This window comes from Amblyraja radiata, chromosome 22 (assembly GCF_010909765.2).
Source record: "Amblyraja radiata isolate CabotCenter1 chromosome 22, sAmbRad1.1.pri, whole genome shotgun sequence".
In the NCBI taxonomy this organism is placed as follows: Eukaryota; Metazoa; Chordata; class Chondrichthyes; order Rajiformes; family Rajidae; genus Amblyraja; species Amblyraja radiata.
The window spans coordinates 27,348,144-27,365,884 of NC_045977.1; the positions used below are offsets into that span (position 1 = coordinate 27,348,144).

Sequence of the window (17,741 nt, forward strand, 5' to 3'; positions counted from 1 at the left end):
GTAGTGTGACAGCCGCAGGGAAGAAGCTGTTCCTGGACCTGCTGGTCCGGCAACGGAGAGACCTGTAGCGCCTCCCGGATGGTAGGAGGGTAAACAGTCCATGGTTGGGGTGAGAGCAGTCCTTGGCGATGCTGAGCGCCCTCCGCAGACAACGCTTGCTTTGGACAGACTCAATGGAGGGGAGCGAGGAACCGGTGATGCGTTGGGCAATTTTCACCACCCTCTGCAGTGCTTTCCGGTCGGAGACAGAGCAGTTGCCGTACCATACTGTGATACAGTTGGTAAGGATGCTCTTGATGGTGCAGCGGTAGAAGTTCATCAGGATCTGAGGAGACAGATGGACCTTCTTTAGTCTCCTCAGGAAGAAGAGACGCTGGTGAGCCTTCTTGACCAGAGTTGAGGTATTGTGGGTCCAAGAGAGGTCATCGGAGATGTTGACCCCCAGGAACCTGAAGCTGGAAACACGTTCCACCTCCGTCCCGTTGATGTGGATGGGGGTGTGCGTGCCGCCCCTAGAATATGTTGTGGAATGGGATTTATCAGATTGCTCTAAGGGCCAGTGGAGCCTCGTTAGATGAAATCGCCTCTAGAATCAGAGAGTTATTGAGTCATATTGCACAAAAACACCCTTCGGCCCACCATGACTATACCAGCCATCGATCACTTAATCACATGTACCAGCACTTGCTCCCTAGTTTTCTATGCCCTGGTGATTTTTGACTATTCAGAAATGTTTTTAAATGATGTGAGAGTACATAGCTCTACCATCCACAGGCATTGCACTCCAGGTTCCAGGCACCCTCAAAACTGATTAGTCCTTATCTTAACCCTATGCCCTCTGGTCTCAGATGCTTCCCTAATAGGAAAAAGTTCCTTATTATCTGCCATATCTATGCTTCAAATAATTTTGTATACCTCTATCAGGTCCCCTGTCAGCCTCCTCCGCTTCATGAAAACAACCCCAGTCCATTCCCATAACTGAAATACTTTATTGCAGGCAACATCTTGGTGAATCTTCTGTGCAATCTCTCCAGCTTAATCATGTCCTTCCTATAGTGCATGACCAGAACTGCACAAATGTGGCCTAACCAATGTTTCATAAAGTTATACCAAAACTTCCCTGATCTTATACCCCAAGCTCGAAGGTGAGCATCTTGTAAGTTTTCTTCACCACTCTATCTACCTGCATTGCCACCATCAGTGATCTTTGGACTAAAGCAGTTCCTTCCTCATTACTTCATAGTGCCCTCCCATTCTTGATATATTCCATGACCTCATTAGCCCTCCCAAAATGCAATTCCTCATAATCAACAAAATAAAATCACCACCATTGCCCTGCCTAGCCTACCACCATCGTCCAACAGCCTAAGACTAACTTCACTCACAACGACATGACCAATTATCATATCACCTGCACACCCACTAATCATGCCTGCCACATTCAGATCTAAGTTATTAACGTCCGTGATGAACAACAAGTGTCAACATGTGGGAAACGTGGAAGACAATACACAGAGCTTTGTGAATCCAATTTGCTTCTGGAACGCTCCCACCAACAGTGTTGTGGTGAATGACTAAATAATGAACCAGGGCGTGGGAGCAGAGGCTACAATAATGTGCTCATCCAACCTACACCACTTCCACATGAGGCTGCGGTAGCTGAGTAATTCCATGAGCCACGTTAGAAATGTTGACTCTCATGAGTGACTCCCATCACAATGGGAGCATTTGTAATGGCATTGGTTTATTACCATCACGTGACAGTTTTCACTGTAAACTGTGGCTGAGCTGGTTTTGAGGTGTGTTCACTATCGCCTTTGCACTTCAGTTAAATCGCATTCTCCAAGATGACTGAATCAGCATCTGGCTTGTGTGGAAAATAAATGTTGGGACAGGTCTCCTGCTTTACCAAATAGTCAACCTTCCCATCAGCTGGGGTTATAGATGGAGCCCCATTTTAGCATCCTATCTGTAAGACTGCACGTCCAACAGCACATCACTCCTCCATGACGCTTGTAGGAATGCTTAGTGTTGCAAAGGTCATAGTGATTGGAGCAGAATTAGGCCATTTGGCGCATCAAGTCTACTCCATCATTCAATCATGGCTGATCTAAGTCTCCCTCCTAACCCCTATTCTCCTGCCTTTTCCCCATAACCCCTGACACCTGTACAAATCAAGAATCTATCTATCTCTGCCATAAAAATATTCAAACGCTTGGCCTCCACAGCCTTCTGTGGCAAATAATTCCACAGATTCACCACACTCTGACTAAAGAAATTCCTCCTCATCTCCTTCCTGAAGGAACGCCCTTTAATTCTGAGGTTGTGACCTAGACTCTCTCACGAGTGGAAACATCCTCTTCACATCCACTCTATCCAAGCCTTCCACAATTTGGTATTCTTCTAAACTCCAGCTAGCACAGGCCCAGTGCTGTCAAACGCTCATCACTTGTTAACCTACTCATTCTTCAGATCATTTTTGGAAACGTCCTTTGGACCCTCTCCTCAGCACATCCATCCTCAGATATGGTGCCCGAAAGTGCTCGCAATACTCCAAATGCGGCCTGACCAGTGCCTTATAGAGCCTCAGCATTACATCCCTGTTATTGTATTCTAGCCCTCTTGAAATGAATGGTAGCAATGCGTTTGCCTTCTTTACTACCGATTCCACTTGGAAATTAACTTTTTGGGAATCCTGCACCAGCACTCCCAAGTTCCCTTTGCACCTCTGATTTTCTCCCCATTTAGAAAATGATCTACGCCTTTATTCCTACTACCAAAATGCATGACTCCACACGTTGCTACATTCCTTCTAGGCCCAGAAAAAAACATTCAATGGAATACATTTCTAGTAAATGTTGATGTTGATGATTGGTTACCGCTTTCTCATTCATTTTGTCTTATGCCCTAAACTCTCTCGACCATCGATGACTAAATGTTTTGTAATTTGTATGTTGCTTTTATTTCACAGCAAGAGCGGATTTTTTTAAGAATAGTTACACGGATGAGAATGACGAGGAGAGCAACGACCCGGTCAAATCCACAGCACCTTCACAAGAGGTGAGCAATGGAGGCAATGTGAGAGGAGGCACGTTGAGGAAAGGGTGTAAAGAGTAATAGCAGCAAAATGAGGTACAGATGATACCAGCAGAGGCTGCAGAATTAGACAAATCTGCTGCTTAACATCTACAGCCTTACATTTGTACTGAACGTGCTGGCCTGTTAGTGAGAGGGCTGCTTGTATATGCATGTGTTCCTATGTGTATTTGTGTGTGTGTGTGTGTGTAGAGCTTGGGTGTAAATCCATGTGTTTGTATATATGTTTGGGAGTCTGTGCATTGTGTGTTTTGTGATGCTTGTGTGTGGTGTGTGTTGGCTGTGTGTAATATGTTTGAATGAGTGTGTGTGTATGTTCCTATGTAGATGGGCATTGGTGTAGATGTATAGAAATGTGCAAGTGAACACGTTTGGTTGTATTGAATGGCCTTGCTGCGTAGGTGGGTGGATTTGTGAGTTGGCGTGAGGGTGTATGTGTTCCTAGTTGTGTGTTATTATTTTTGTGTGTGGATGGATGGTCACGGCTACACAAGTAAGTGTATATGTATGTATGGATATGTGTAACTCTGTAATTGTGTGTGCTGATTTAGACCCTGCAGCAGGTCTAAATCTGACCCAAAACATCAGCAATTGCTCTAGATTCCAGCATCTGCAGTCTCTGTGGCACCAAGGGACAGTTCCTCAATACTGCACTGAAGGTGTCGGACTGGTATCTTCTGTTCCACTCTCTGAAGCCAGAAGCCAGGTGTTGAATGCACTGGCTTTGTCTAATGAGACAAGATGGCTGTGCACCAGTTCCCAAGAGAGTTCTGTTTGCCTGTCGCCCTGCTTGAATTCAAACTATACGCCATGTCTTTCGTTGCAGGCTTCATCCAAACACCGCATATCGGAGGTGGAGATTCAGAGGGAATTACAGAGTCTTGGGAAAGAGCTGGACGCACTGGAACAGAAGGGGGTGGAGTTGGAGCCTCAGTTGCGGGACTGCGAAGGAGGTGCGTGATGGTGTGGCACTGGGTCTGGCCGGGGAGGGCAATGGTTTGGAGGGAAGGGCCTGACTTTGGAGATGCTCAGAGCTGCAACCTTTGGCCAGGAGTGGGGGATCTTCATTGGTTTGAGTTATGAAGAAAAGAGAAGATATGGGAGGTACTGTAGGTGAAACAAGGATATGGCCGATCATCATCTAGTCTTTCTTGATTATGTACCCATCCTGCCCAGGTGCCTCTAACAGTAGGTTTTATGTTCAACTCCTGAACAAGCAAGCATTATTACTTTGTTTTTTATTTGTTGTTTTGTTTGGCTCATCACTGTGAAAGCTGTGTTACACTTGGGCTTCTCAATGTTCATAAGTGGAGCAGATTAAGACATTTGCCCCATCAAGTCTACTCTGCCATTCAATCATGGCTGATCTATCTCTCCCTCCTAACCCCACTCTCCTGCCTTCTCCCCATAACCCCTGACACCCGTACTAATTAAGAATCTATCTCTCTGCCTCAAAAATATCCATTGACTTGGCCTCCACAGCCTTCCGTGGCAATGTATTCCACACATTCACCACCCTCTGACAAAATAAATTCCTCCTCATCTTCCTAAATGAATGTCCTTTAATTCTGAGGCTACAATCTCTGGTCTTAAACTCTTCCACTAGTGGAAACATCCTTTCCACATCCATGCTATCCAGGCCTTTCACCATTCGGTAATTTTCAATGAGGTCCCCCTCCCCTCATCCTTCTAAACTCCAGCTACTAGAGGGCCAGTGCCGTTAAACACTGTCTCCCTTACTGATCTGGGTTTAAGACAAATCGGTGATGGCGAACTCTACTTATTGGTCTTGCCTTCTGCTACTCCCTTAGTTCACGAAGAGATGTTGGAGCAAAATACTGCAAATGCTGGAAGTCCGAAACAAAAATCAAAGAGCACTAGAAATACCCAGCAGGTCAGGCAGCTTGTGCAGTGGTTTTGGATTTGCTTCCAGCTTTCCCTGCTTTTATTGAGGTTCCAAAGTGAATACTTTAAGAATGAAAAATTCCAGTGGCCCATGGTTGTTCTGCAGAGAGCACAGGGATGGGGTGGAAACCAGGGGTTCAGTCCAGGGAGGGGGAATAGGGATTTTGTGATACAACTTGGTAGGTTGGGGATGGGGTGGGATTCCCAGGTTCAGGACTGGCATGAAGCTGGTATGTGGAAAAGTAGTGAAGGATGGTCTCAAAGGTGGCTTCAGCTAAGGTTGAGCTGAAGGTGCAAAGATACAGGGACCTTGTGGCCTCAGACCTGCTCTGGAGCTCCCTATAAGCTCCAGACTCTTATACTCAATGTCCCAACTGATGAAGGTAGGGATACCATATCCTTTATTTACCACACTATCTATTTGTGTTGCTACTTTCAGGGAGCTATGGGCTTGGATCCCAAGATCCTTCTGTACATCAATGCGATGATGAATCCTGCCATTAACTGTACATTTTGTCCTAACAATTGACTTCCTAATGTGCAACACTGCACACTTGCTTGGATTAAATTCTTGGATTAAATTCTTGGAGTAAATCTGCCATTTCTCATCCGATATCCCTTACTGATCGATATTCTACTAAACCCTTTGACAGCCTTGTTCATGGTCTGGAACTCCCACAAATTTTGTGTTGAATGCAAACTTACTAACCAACCCATCTATTCTACAATTATATTCAAGTCATTTGCATGAACGTATATCAAACGACAGAAGTCTCAGCACTGATCCCAGCGAAACACTGCTGGTCACAGACCTCCAACCAGACTAGCACCTTTCCACCACTATCTATTATGAATAACCCAGATCTGAATCCAAACTATTGTATCACCAAGGACCCTGTGCATCTTAATCTTCTGAATCAGCCTGCCATGAAGGACCTTGCCTAACAGCTTATGAAAGACCAAGTTGACAACATCCACTACTTTATCCTTATCAATCTCAATCATCACCTCTACAAAAAAACTCAATCAAGTGTATAAGACAAGTCGGCCCAGGACAAATCTATGCTGATTGTCTCTATTTAGCCTATTCTCTTCCAAATGTGAGTAAATTGGATCACTAAGAATCATTTCCAATTGCTAGCTGATTTGCATACCTCACGCAGGTCTCATTATCTTCCATGTCCTTCTCCATGGTGAATACTGAAGTAGAGTAATAACCTCTGAACCTTTGGCGTGATCACTTACCTGAAACTATCTATAGCTTTCTCTGCCTCCTGTATGATTCTCAGGCTGGTCGTCTGCTCCAGCCAATCCATGAGATGTGGAGGTGATGGGGGAGCTGCAGCTGGACACAATTTTTGCAGACATGGGTATCAGGGACACAAGACTGCTCCCTGATCTGACAGGAGGAGCATACTACTCCAATGACTGGGATAACCGGCCCATTAATGCACACTTAAAATAAATCTAGTTGACTTAAGGGGATGTAAATGTTAAAAACCTTACCTTCATCGAAGCCGTGTATTCACCAAAGCATGCACTTTGACCTTCCAGCAGCACTTTGACCTCAAATTAGTTCCTCTCAAAATGGCCACTCCAATATGGCCGCTCCACTACAGTCCAACTCTTACCAGATGCTAAGGCTTTCTGGCCTGATAAACAGAGGCTGGTGGAGAAAACTGTTCTGGTTCCTTGTATTTCATGTATTAACACTATGAATGTGGGGCAACTGGCATTTTCCGGCCTCTTGGTTTGATTGTCAGGGTGCTAGAGCAGGAACACTGCATTTCCTGAGCATTGCAGGATGCTGGTTTTCAACTCTTCTACTTTAAAGAAAAACACTCAGCATTTCTTATCTTTACATTTAAAAAAAATAGATGAAAGAGAAGATGCGTTGATGGTGGAGTGGTTCAAGCTGATCCATGAGAAGCAGCTGCTGTTTAGGAGGGAGTCTGAGCTCGTTTACACGTAAGTAGAATCTGAGCAGGATGGACAACGTGGTTTCTGACATTCCCTCTCACCAAGCCCCTCTCCTTTAAGTTTCACCTTCCCCTCACTCTCTGACCCATTGCACACCCTGCTCTGACCCCCAACTCTCCATCCACCCTATCAGTCTTCCTACCCGTGGAAAATTGTGAGGGATTGGCTAAGAAAATTGTTCTGAATCTGTGATGTAATCAATATGAAGTTTACATTTCCAGCCGCCAACTCTTCCTCCAATTTGTCTTCTTGAACCTAGAATTAGGCCATTCGGCCCATCAAGTCTATTCAATCATGGCTGATCTATCTCTTTCTCCTAACCCCATTCTCCCTCCTTTTCCCCATAACCTCTGACACCTTATTGTTCACTTTATTTATCTTTCAAAAACCGTCTGTGTGAAATGGGAAAGCCCAGCTTCCTTCTTTATTCCTAAATCCTTATAATGGATCAATGCATGAGAAGGCGACTCTCTCGTCAACTCTCCTGCTCAGTTAAGCACATCAGCATATCCTTATATTGCTTTCTCCCTTGTATACATCTCTGGTTTTCCTATAAATGCACCTTATCCATATCTCCCCTGGCTGCCCAGCTCTGCTGTGAACCATTTCATCAGTGCAAGCAGTTGGCATGATACCTCTTATTGTTTAGCCTGTCCTCCCCAAGGTACATTTCCAAGTGAAAAATCTGAAGCCTTTGATTTTTCCACTTAACTCTCACTCCTGAAACCCCAAAGATGTAATATCTCCACCTTTATATTTGTGGACAGATCAAAGCAACAGATTTTGGAGGATCGCCAGTGTCTGATCGACCAGGAACTACGAGTGTTGATGGCAAAAGCAGGTGAGAGTCTAAATCCTAGATGGAAAGTGAACAGTACCTTATATCTGATTTGGAATCCTGTTGATTACCAACATCCCACATTCTTCCAGTGAGACTCAATACAGATTCACCTTCAATTCCAGATACAGCAAGGAATCCAAACCATGTACCTTAAACCCTGTTTCTTTACACAACATATGGTAGTCGTGGCTCTGATGATAACATCCACATCTCTTCCTGGCCTGTCTTCCAATGCCTTCCCTTCTCCATTACCGCTCCCTTGTCTTTGCAACATCATATATGTCCTGGCCTCCAAACAATGATCAGCCATCTCCTTCCCTTTAAAATACTAGTAATAGTGGGCAGGAGACCAAAAGCTTCTTGAGTTCCAATGTGTTTCTGTTGCAGAGGACAAGAAAACAGAAGAAGAAAAGGCCCATGAGAAGGAGCTGATGGAAGAGCTGCTGAAAACGGTGGAGGACAGGAATAACATAATCGACAGACTGGATGAGGATCGAGTGAGGTATGAGGTGGCCCAAAGCACTCACATGGGGCAATATGCAAAGGGATTCCTGTATTTTCCTTAATGAATGTCAATGCAGCTCTTTGGCATATGGCTATCGTGCAGCTGGTCTGTTCCTTTGTAATTTGGAACTCCACCAATTCACATGTCCTCAGCAACAACCCCCTGCCCTCACCCCCCCCCCCCCCCACGAACTTGCTACTTCTATAATTGCCTTAGGAGTTGCTTTGATCCAACTTATAGACTTTTTCAACATTCAATTGCCATTTGTTGAAAGCCCAAGGGTGTTCAACCAGCTGACAAGAGAAAAAGGCCATTCTGGTCCATGGCATTGATGGATCCATCATGGGAAAGACAAGGATGAAGCAATTGTGCCAGAGGAGCCAGGTAGATAATCCATCATGGCTTCCTCTATGCCATCCAATCGTCAGGCAGTTCTACACACTTCATGTGATACCAAGATAATAGATAGAGCAAAGCCAATGGACCAGAGAACATCCTGGCTGTAGTGTGTAGGAAGGAACTGCAGATGCTGGTTTAAACCGAAGATTGACACAAAAAGCTGGAATAACTCAGCGGACAGGCAGCATCTCTGGGGAGAAGGAATGGGTGATGTTTCGGGTTGAGACCATTCTGAAGAGGGTCCTGAACCAACCACATTTCTGGCTGATTTGTTTTAGTCCAGTTACTAATTTGACATTATCCGACAATGTAGAAAATTGCTCATTTCTTCCTTAGTGTACAAACCAGGACAAATCCGATCCAAATTATTAATATCCCAGGAGCCCAATCTCAACCATCAAGAAAGTGTTCGAGATAATGTCAAGCGGCACTTTTTTTTGAGTGAGTTTACACCACCTACTGGCTGGTGTAAACCCTCAGGAGAAGGAAGATGGTTGTGGTTGTAGCAGGTCAGTCACATGACCGTGCAGGAGTTCATCATGGCTGTATCCCAAGTTCCCACCATTTCCAGCAACTTCATCAATGACCTTCGCTCCATCATTATGCCAAATATTCGTTGAAGACTGGACAATGTTCTATTCCATCCTCACCAAATGAAGCCTGCATGCAGCAAGATCGAGGCATCATTCAGACGTGGGCTGAAAGGTGGCAAGTGCCACAACAGTGCCCAAATGTCAGCCAATTATGTCCCTAATTGTCCTTGAGAAAGTGCTGGTGAGCTGGCCATTACTGAGCATCCTATCCAGAGCCAGCACACCATTGTTTCAGTTCCCCCCACCTGCAGAATTCTCCCGCAACACCTCGGAGGGTGAGAGGTGGTATGAATTTTGAGTACAATAACAGCTTGCATGTAGCAGCTTCAAGGCGACAAGACATCCAAAGATGAGGAGCATCTTCAAACAAAAACCGATGTAAGCTTCCATACACTACTCAGTGCACTTCAATGCACACATTACAGGAGGAGAGAGAGGGGGGTAGGCTTGGAGAGGATTTCCAGGGCTTAGGGCTTTAGCAAATGGAAACAAAGGTGGGCTAAAGGGAATGGCCAGAGTAGAGGATTGCAGAACACTGATGATTACGTTAGTACTCCGGCTGAGGAACAGCCAGAGATGTCAAAAGATTGTGTGTTTATGGCTTCACCTTCTCCTCCATTCTCCCATGACAAGCTAGATGCAGGAAAGATGTTCCCAATGTTGGGCGAGTCCAGAACCAGGGGCCACAGTCTTAGAATAAAGGGGAGGTCATTTAAGACGGAAGTGAGAAAAATCTTTTTCACCTAGAGAGTTGTGAATTTGTGGAATTCCCTGCCACAGAGGGCAGTGGAGGCCAAATCACTGCATGGATTTAAGATAGAGTTAGATAGAGCTTTCGGGGCTAGTGGAGTCAAGGGATATGGGGAGAAGGCAGGCACGGGTTATTGATAGGGGACGATCAGTCATGATCACAATGAATGGCGGTGCTGGCTCGAAGGGCCGAATGGCCTCCTCCTGCACCTATTTTCTATGTTTCTCACACTCAGTGCATTGGATCAGTGACTCCTGATTGATAGTATATCACTCCATGGTCAGGACAAGGGTGAACTGCATTACTGGGTGAAAGCCTCTCTCCAGCAATGATTCCTGGGGGACTTGGATCCAGCACTGGACCCGTTCAAACTTGCGGCACCAGGAAACACTCTACGTCACTATTTGAGATCCTCGGAGAAAGCAGAAGAATGAATTTCGGTCTTTTGACTCAAATCTGGATGCCAACTTGGATACAGTTCACAGCGAACCACCTGGAGTTAAACATTACCAGTGCATTCGAGGTTGTGGAACATGTATGAGCATTAACTAAACTGTTGAAAGTACAGCATGTTGCGTTCGACTCTGCCGGCCAATCGTGAGGAGTGGAGGAGAAGCTCGGAGCATACCATCTGCCAGTCTGCCTTTGACATTGGCTGCCAGCCATCCTGGCAGCAACACTCAGTGTGGCCTGGAAGTGCACAGCTGATTTTAAATGCCGACTCGCTTGTGAAATACGTTCTCAGCAGGTAACCTTCCCATGCTGTGCAACGGCTACACTGGGATGTCCATGCTGCCTAACTTGCCTGGTCTCCGCTTCTCTGCTCGCTCATTGGCTTTACGGGTGAGCAATGTTTAAGACTTCAAGTGACCGAGGGTACAGTTGAGGGTGTAGAAGATGGTGGTGAATCTTTAGTCAGAGGCTGGTGAATCTGTGGAACTCTTTGCCACAGAAGGCTGTAGAGGCCAAGTCAGTGGATATTTTTTAAATTTGTTTAGTACAGGTGTCAGAGGTTATGGGAAGAAGGCAGGGGAATGGGGTTATGAGGGAGAGATAGATCAGCCATGATTGAATGGCGGAATGACTTGATGGGCCGAATGGCCTAATTCTACTCCAATCACTTATGACCTTATGAAGCCACTTCCTTCTGATGCATGTTCACAATGCTTCACTAGAACATTATCAGAGTCTCTGAAGGAGATGTGATGGGTGAACAAAAACATTCGGCCGGAGGGTTACACCTTAAGTAGCGAAGGCAAGAATTTGATGATGTCTGACTTTGTCCGCTGCCCGTGGAACTTGCCTGCCACAACATTCCAGATGCTTCAGCATTTCTGGTTCTACTTCTTTTTCAAGATGGATTGATTAGTCAATTATTCCTGCCTGAGTGGTGTTAACCTGCCCCCTGGTTGTGATTGAAGGTGTCTGGGAGAAAGAGAGAAGGCACTGTAAAACAAAACATGTCAACGCAAGGTTAGGTGCTCCTGCAGTGTTTTGGAGTCCATCTGAAGAAGGCTGCAATGGATAGCAACATGAGGCCACATATAACCATATAACCATATAACAATTACAGCACGGAAACAGGCCATCTCGGCCCTACAAGTCCGTGCCGAACAACTTTTTTCCCTTAGTCCCACCTGCCTGCACTCATACCATAACCCTCCATTCCCTTCTCATCCATATGCCTATCCAATTTATTTTTAAATGATAGCAACGAACCTGCCGCCACCACTTCCACTGGAAGCTCATTCCACACCGCTACCACTCTCTGAGTAAAGAAGTTCCCCCTCATGTTACCCCTAAACTTCTGTCCCTTAATTCTGAAGTCATGTCCTCTTGTTTGAATCTTCCCTATTCTCAAAGGGAAAAGCTTGTCCACATCAACTCTGTCTATTCCTCTCATCATTTTAAAGACCTCTATCAAGTCCCCCCTTAACCTTCTGTGCTCCAGAGAATAAAGACCTAACTTATTCAACCTATCTCTGTAACTTAGTTGTTGAAACCCAGGCAACATTCTAGTAAATCTCCTCTGTACTCTCTCTATTTTGTTGACATCCTTCCTATAATTGGGTGACCAAAATTGTACACCATACTCCAGATTTGGTCTCACCAATGCCTTGTACAATTTTAACATTACATCCCAGCTTCTATACTCAATGCTCTGATTTATAAAGGCTAGCATACCAAAAGCTTTCTTTACCACCCTATCTATATGAGATTCCACCTTCAAGGAACTATGCACGGTTATTCCCAGATCCCTCTGTTCAACTGTATTCTTCAATTCCCTACCATTTACCATGTACGTCCTATTTTGATTTGTCCTGCCAAGGTGTAGCACCTCACATTTATCAGCATTAAACTGCATCTGCCATCTTTCAGCCCATTCTTCCAAATGGCCTAAATCACTCTGTAGACTTTGGAAATCCTCTTCATTATCCACAACACCCCCTATCTTGGTATCATCTGCATACTTACTAATCCAATTTACCACCCCTTCATCCAGATCATTGATGTACATGACAAACAACAAAGGACCCAACACAGATCCCTGAGGCACCCCACTAGTCACCTGCCTCCAACCCAACAAACAGCCATCCACCATTACCCTCTGGCGTCTCCCATTCAGCCACTGTTGAATCCATCTTGCTACTCCTGCATTTATACCCTACACTTGAACCTTCTTAACCAACCTTCCATGAGGAACCTTGTCAAAGGCCTTACTAAAGTCCATATAGACAACATCCACTGCTTTACCCTCGTCAATTTCCCTAGTAACCTCTTCAAAAAATTCAAGAAGATTAGTCAAACATGACCTTCCAGGCACAAATCCATGTTGACTGTTCCTAATCAGACCCTGTTTATCCAGTTGCTTATATATATTATCTCTAAGTATCTTTTCCATTAATTTGCCCACCACTGAAGTCAAACTAACAGGTCTATAATTGCTAGGTTTACTCTTAGAACCCTTTTTAAACAATGGAACAACATGCGCAGTACGCCAATCCTCGGGGACTATTCCCGTTTCTAATGACATTTGAAATATTTCTGTCATAGCCCCGGCTATTTCTACACTAACTTCCCTCAATGTCCTAGGGAATATCCTGTCAGGACCTGGAGACTTATCCACTTTTATATTTTTCAAAAGTGTCAGTACTTCTTTTACTTTGAAACTCATAGTATCCATAGCTACTCTACTAGTTTCCATTACCTCACATAATTCAATATCCTTCTCCTTGGTGAATAACGAAGAAAATAAATTGTTCAATATCTCCCCCATCTCTTTTGGCTCTGCAGATAGCTGTCCACTCTGTCTCTCCAATGGACCAATTTTATCCCTCGTTATCCTTTTGCTATTAATATAGCGGTAGAAACCCTTTGGATTTACTATATGGTTAGTCTGTCCCAATCTCTACTGCTGGCAGAATCTTTCCCCTCAACTCTACAGTGACAAAAATAAGATGTTTACTTTCTGTTTAGCTAATATCTCAGATCGGCACAATATCAATCAAGTCCTACTTTATTTCTTGGGGAGTTAAAAGGCCACTGTATTTATGAACCACGTTACAACCTAATTTAACGCAAATATTGTACCATTAGTATTTGGTTATCTCCGAGTTACTTGTTAGTGAAAGAGCCAAGCCATGCAAATCATAGGGAATGATCAGTTCAAAATGGAAACTCCTTATGAAACTGGTTGACATTTCTTCCCACTTGACAGCCGTTTATGTAGGGGTTATTTAGTTACAGACTCAGACAGCATGGAATTGGAAAGAGTCCACTTGGCCACTCGCATCCATGCTGACCAGTGGGTACCCATCTGTATTAATCTCAGCTTTTGGTGTTTGGGCCATAGCCTTCAATACCTGGGTGGTTCAGGTGTTCATCTGGACACCTCAACACTGTTAACGACTCTAGCTTCAGCCCCCTCTCTCAGGAAACACATTGCACGTACTCAAAACTCTCCGAATGAACATTGTCCCCCACGGATCTCCTCTAACTCCTTCCCCTAAATCGTTGCCCTCTACTTTTATCTGCCTTTGATATGGGGAAAGGTTTCTCCTTAGTGTATCCAATGGAAAGATTAAAAGAGATGTGCATAGCACATTTTTTACACAGAAGGTGGTGGGTGCCTGGAATGTGCCTCCAGGGATGGTGGTGGTGGAGGCAGCTATGATAGTGACATTTACAACAGAGGCCTCCCCGTGGCGATCCCTGGAAGCGACGATGCGAAGCACTCTGTGAGGCGTCGGGCGACAATTCTGTCAACATGTTGGACGACGACAGAAGACACATTGTGAGCTACATTGTACGCACACGAGCGGAGGATAAGCACATGGATATGCAGGGAATGGAGGAATATGGATCACAAGCAGGCAGACGCGATTGACTTGGCTATATTTATTATCTAGAACAGTCAATGGCCAATTTGTGGACAATTGATTCCTGCAGCTTAGAACATAAAACCAACTATCGGCTAAAATAAATTATTTTTATGGTAATGTGATGGAGGAGTGAAATATTTGTTAGCTTTCTTATGGAGGAAGTCTGTCAATGAACGGGTTTTCCTGTTACCCACTTGCTTGTTCATTCTCATATTGTGAGGGAGAGTCCAAAGGAGTGTCTCCCACCAATATCACAGCTGATTCAAGAGAGTGGTGTCTGGGGCTGTACCAGCAGGGTGGGTGGACATGTTGCTTCCTGTGAACGGTCACCACCTTACACATGTTCTTATTGCAGAGAAATGGAAGAGGATCAGATGATGGAAGCTATGATTAACAAGATGGGTGAGGACCAACAAATTTTAATTGATATTGTTCATTGAAATTGTTCAGAAGCTGAAATTCAGCTGCTTTTTAGATATGAGCTCAACTTACACATTCTTTGTGCCCTTTTCTTTCCATTTACCCCTCCTTCCCTTTTCCCTCTCGTCTCCTTTGCCCTCTCATGTCCATGTTTTTTCCTCTCATTCCCTCTCCTTGACCCTGTCCCTTTTTCTTAAACCATTCCCCCTTTCCCTCTTCCCTCTTTCCCCCTTACACTCTCCTCTTTCCTTCTTACGTCCCTCTTTCTCCCCCCTTCTCTCCTCTTTTGTCCTCTCTTTTTCCTTTCCCCCCCACACACCTTCCTTCCTGCCTCACCTCGTTCTTCCCTCTCTTTTCCTATTTCCCTTTCTCTTCATTTTCCTCATTCTGCCTCTCCCCCTCCTTTCCCCCTCTATTACTGCCCCTTGTCTTCACCCTGCCAGACATCACCAAGGAGACGGACTCTGACCTGAAGAAGAAAAAGCAATTCAGCCCCTTCAAGCTCGTGAAGTGGCTCGGTGGCAAGTCAAAGTGAACGGAGCAGTGCGCTGACTCGGAAAGATGTCTTCATAAAACTGCTGTGTACCCGCTTCTCACTCTCAGTGCCCACATCCTGTTTATCAGATCAGAGAATCATACAATAGGGAAAGCAGAACCTTTAGTCCACCATGTATGTACACTCTGTCCACGAGCTTCAGTCACTCATTTACACTAATCCCATTTTAATCTCCCCGGGTTTCCATCAACTGCAACCCCCTCCCACCCAGATTCTACCACTCATCTGCTATTTATTCCACCAACATTCACTTCTTTGAGATGTAGGAGGAATAGAAGCACCTGGAAGAAACACACATGGTCGCAGAGACATTGTGCAAATTCCACACATATGGCTCCATAGCTCAGGATTGAACCCAAGTCACTGGAGCTGTAAGAGGCTGCACTTGTATCAGCTATGTCACTGGGCCATATGACAGTCACTGACCATTTGTAATTGACAAAAATCTATGTTGCAGTGTTCAAAACATTGTCCTCTGAGGCCCAACCAACATTGGGGCATTGAAAGACATTCAAGTAGATAAGAAGCAGTCGGGAGATGTTGGCTTGGATCCTCTCTGCTGATCGGTCCATTGGGTTAGTCATAAATGCCCAAAAGCGTTGGTATTGTAAGATGGGGGGGTTCTGATGCTCTAAATACATCAGCAGTCCCTCTTTCCTCCCATTGATTTTCTACTATGTGTTCCACCACATCTTCAGACTGTTCTCCAAATACGCCTGAGATGTACGTTTGCTACTGAGACTCAGAAACTCCCAGCTACAGGAAACTCTGGCGTGGTTGACATTTCTCCCTAACCGCTCCTTCTTAAGATGTGGCCAGCACCTTGCATCTCGTCAAAGTTGACTTTGAGCTTTGTGGCATCAGATCCTTGGTCAGTGGAGCCATTCAGCATGGTGGGACTGGACTTGCGGTGTGCTGGGGTTGAAGAGCTTTCTTTCAAACGTCATTGGATCCCTTTGGTTCTGTAATTCCATTCAAGAGGAGGTCCCAGTAACCATGCGACCTGCTGTGCACTGTGGCAAAGAGCGTGTGAAAGCAAAAGTGTCCGGCACACCTTCGCAATAGCTCTTCAGAATTTAATACCAGTAGTGATATGTTTGATGTTGAGCTTTGCCAGATTTTTTATGAGCTACATTGAGGATTATCTTATCCCTAGGCACCAGCACACGAAACAGGAGAGGACCTTTGATCCAGTTGATGTTAATTTGGTTGGAATGAGTCATTGAGTAAATAGGCTGCTTTGTATCACTGGATTTCTGCAATTCCTTTGTTTTTTAACCTTGGTGTATAATATCCTGTATTTCCTCTATTGTACTGCCCAAGAAGGTAGTCTGTATTAAGAAACATTCGCATTTGTATAGAACCTAAGACTACTTCAAAATGTCCTAATATGCTTTGCAGTCAGTGAAACATCTGGTTATTTTATTAAAGTGCCAGAATCTTGGCAGAAGAGAGAGGCTTTCACCAACAAACTACACAAAGTGAGAGAGGAGAGATAATTTCACGAAGGAATCCAAATGTTTTGGACCCAGATGGTTGGAATGAATGTCTGCCAACGGAGGGATGGAGGAGATCAGGGTTTGAGCGAGCAACCTGCAGGAGGAGCACAAACATTGCACAGTTGCGGGGCTGCAGATGATTCCAAAGGCAGGGATGGGTCGAGCCAAGACGGAATTGAATGTGCTATTCTTTGGAGATGATCTACAACTAAATGGTGTGTGAGAGGGAATATAGTTGTTTGAGCCAAGCTTTAATTAGATGGGGGCAAGCTCATTCCAGGGGACTGTGGCAGTTTATGGCCACGACGGCGCGCGCTCTGCTGTGACAGTGTGAGCATTGTGACAAGGGGGAAGAACCTGCTGGGATTAAATCCCCTGTGAGGAGATGGGCTTGCGTCGAGGCCAGTTGCTGCCAACCTTATGAGGGAGTATAGGGCCACATCACTGAAGCGTCAGCATTGTGACTATGCAGATTAATTACTGAGAAAAGATTGTGGTTCATGAATGAGCATTACGCAAATAAATATATTTTCAAAATGATATTTTAACATTTTTGAAAAGGTATCGAACAAATAAATATCTTGCATATATTTTTTAATAATTCGCCTTTAACCACTAAATGCCATACATTTGTGTCCACGAACACGCCTGTTATAATGACTTGTTGATCCTCTGGTACAGATACACTGTTCAGGGAATTTAGTTTAGTTTAGTTTATTATTGTCACGTGTACCGAGGTACAGTAAAAAGCTTTTTTTTTGGGTGTTATCCAGTCAGCGAAAAGACCATATATGATTACAATCGAGTCATCCAG

The 17,741-nt window shown here is 44.7% G+C and overlaps 1 protein-coding gene across 1 annotated transcript in view; it reads left to right on the forward strand.

The window, feature by feature from the left end:
* The window catches only part of micall2 (MICAL like 2), a 75,719-nt gene extending 58,252 nt beyond the window's left edge, over nucleotides 1-17,467 (forward strand). The window contains exons 9-15 of the mRNA XM_033040843.1: nucleotides 2,972-3,060; nucleotides 3,923-4,049; nucleotides 6,879-6,969; nucleotides 7,749-7,822; nucleotides 8,210-8,324; nucleotides 14,808-14,854; nucleotides 15,316-17,467. Of these exons, the coding sequence (XP_032896734.1) occupies nucleotides 2,972-3,060; nucleotides 3,923-4,049; nucleotides 6,879-6,969; nucleotides 7,749-7,822; nucleotides 8,210-8,324; nucleotides 14,808-14,854; nucleotides 15,316-15,407 (635 nt within the window). The 3' untranslated portion in view covers nucleotides 15,408-17,467. The remainder of the gene's footprint in view (nucleotides 1-2,971; nucleotides 3,061-3,922; nucleotides 4,050-6,878; nucleotides 6,970-7,748; nucleotides 7,823-8,209; nucleotides 8,325-14,807; nucleotides 14,855-15,315) is intronic.
* Nucleotides 17,468-17,741: the final 274 nt, after the last annotated feature.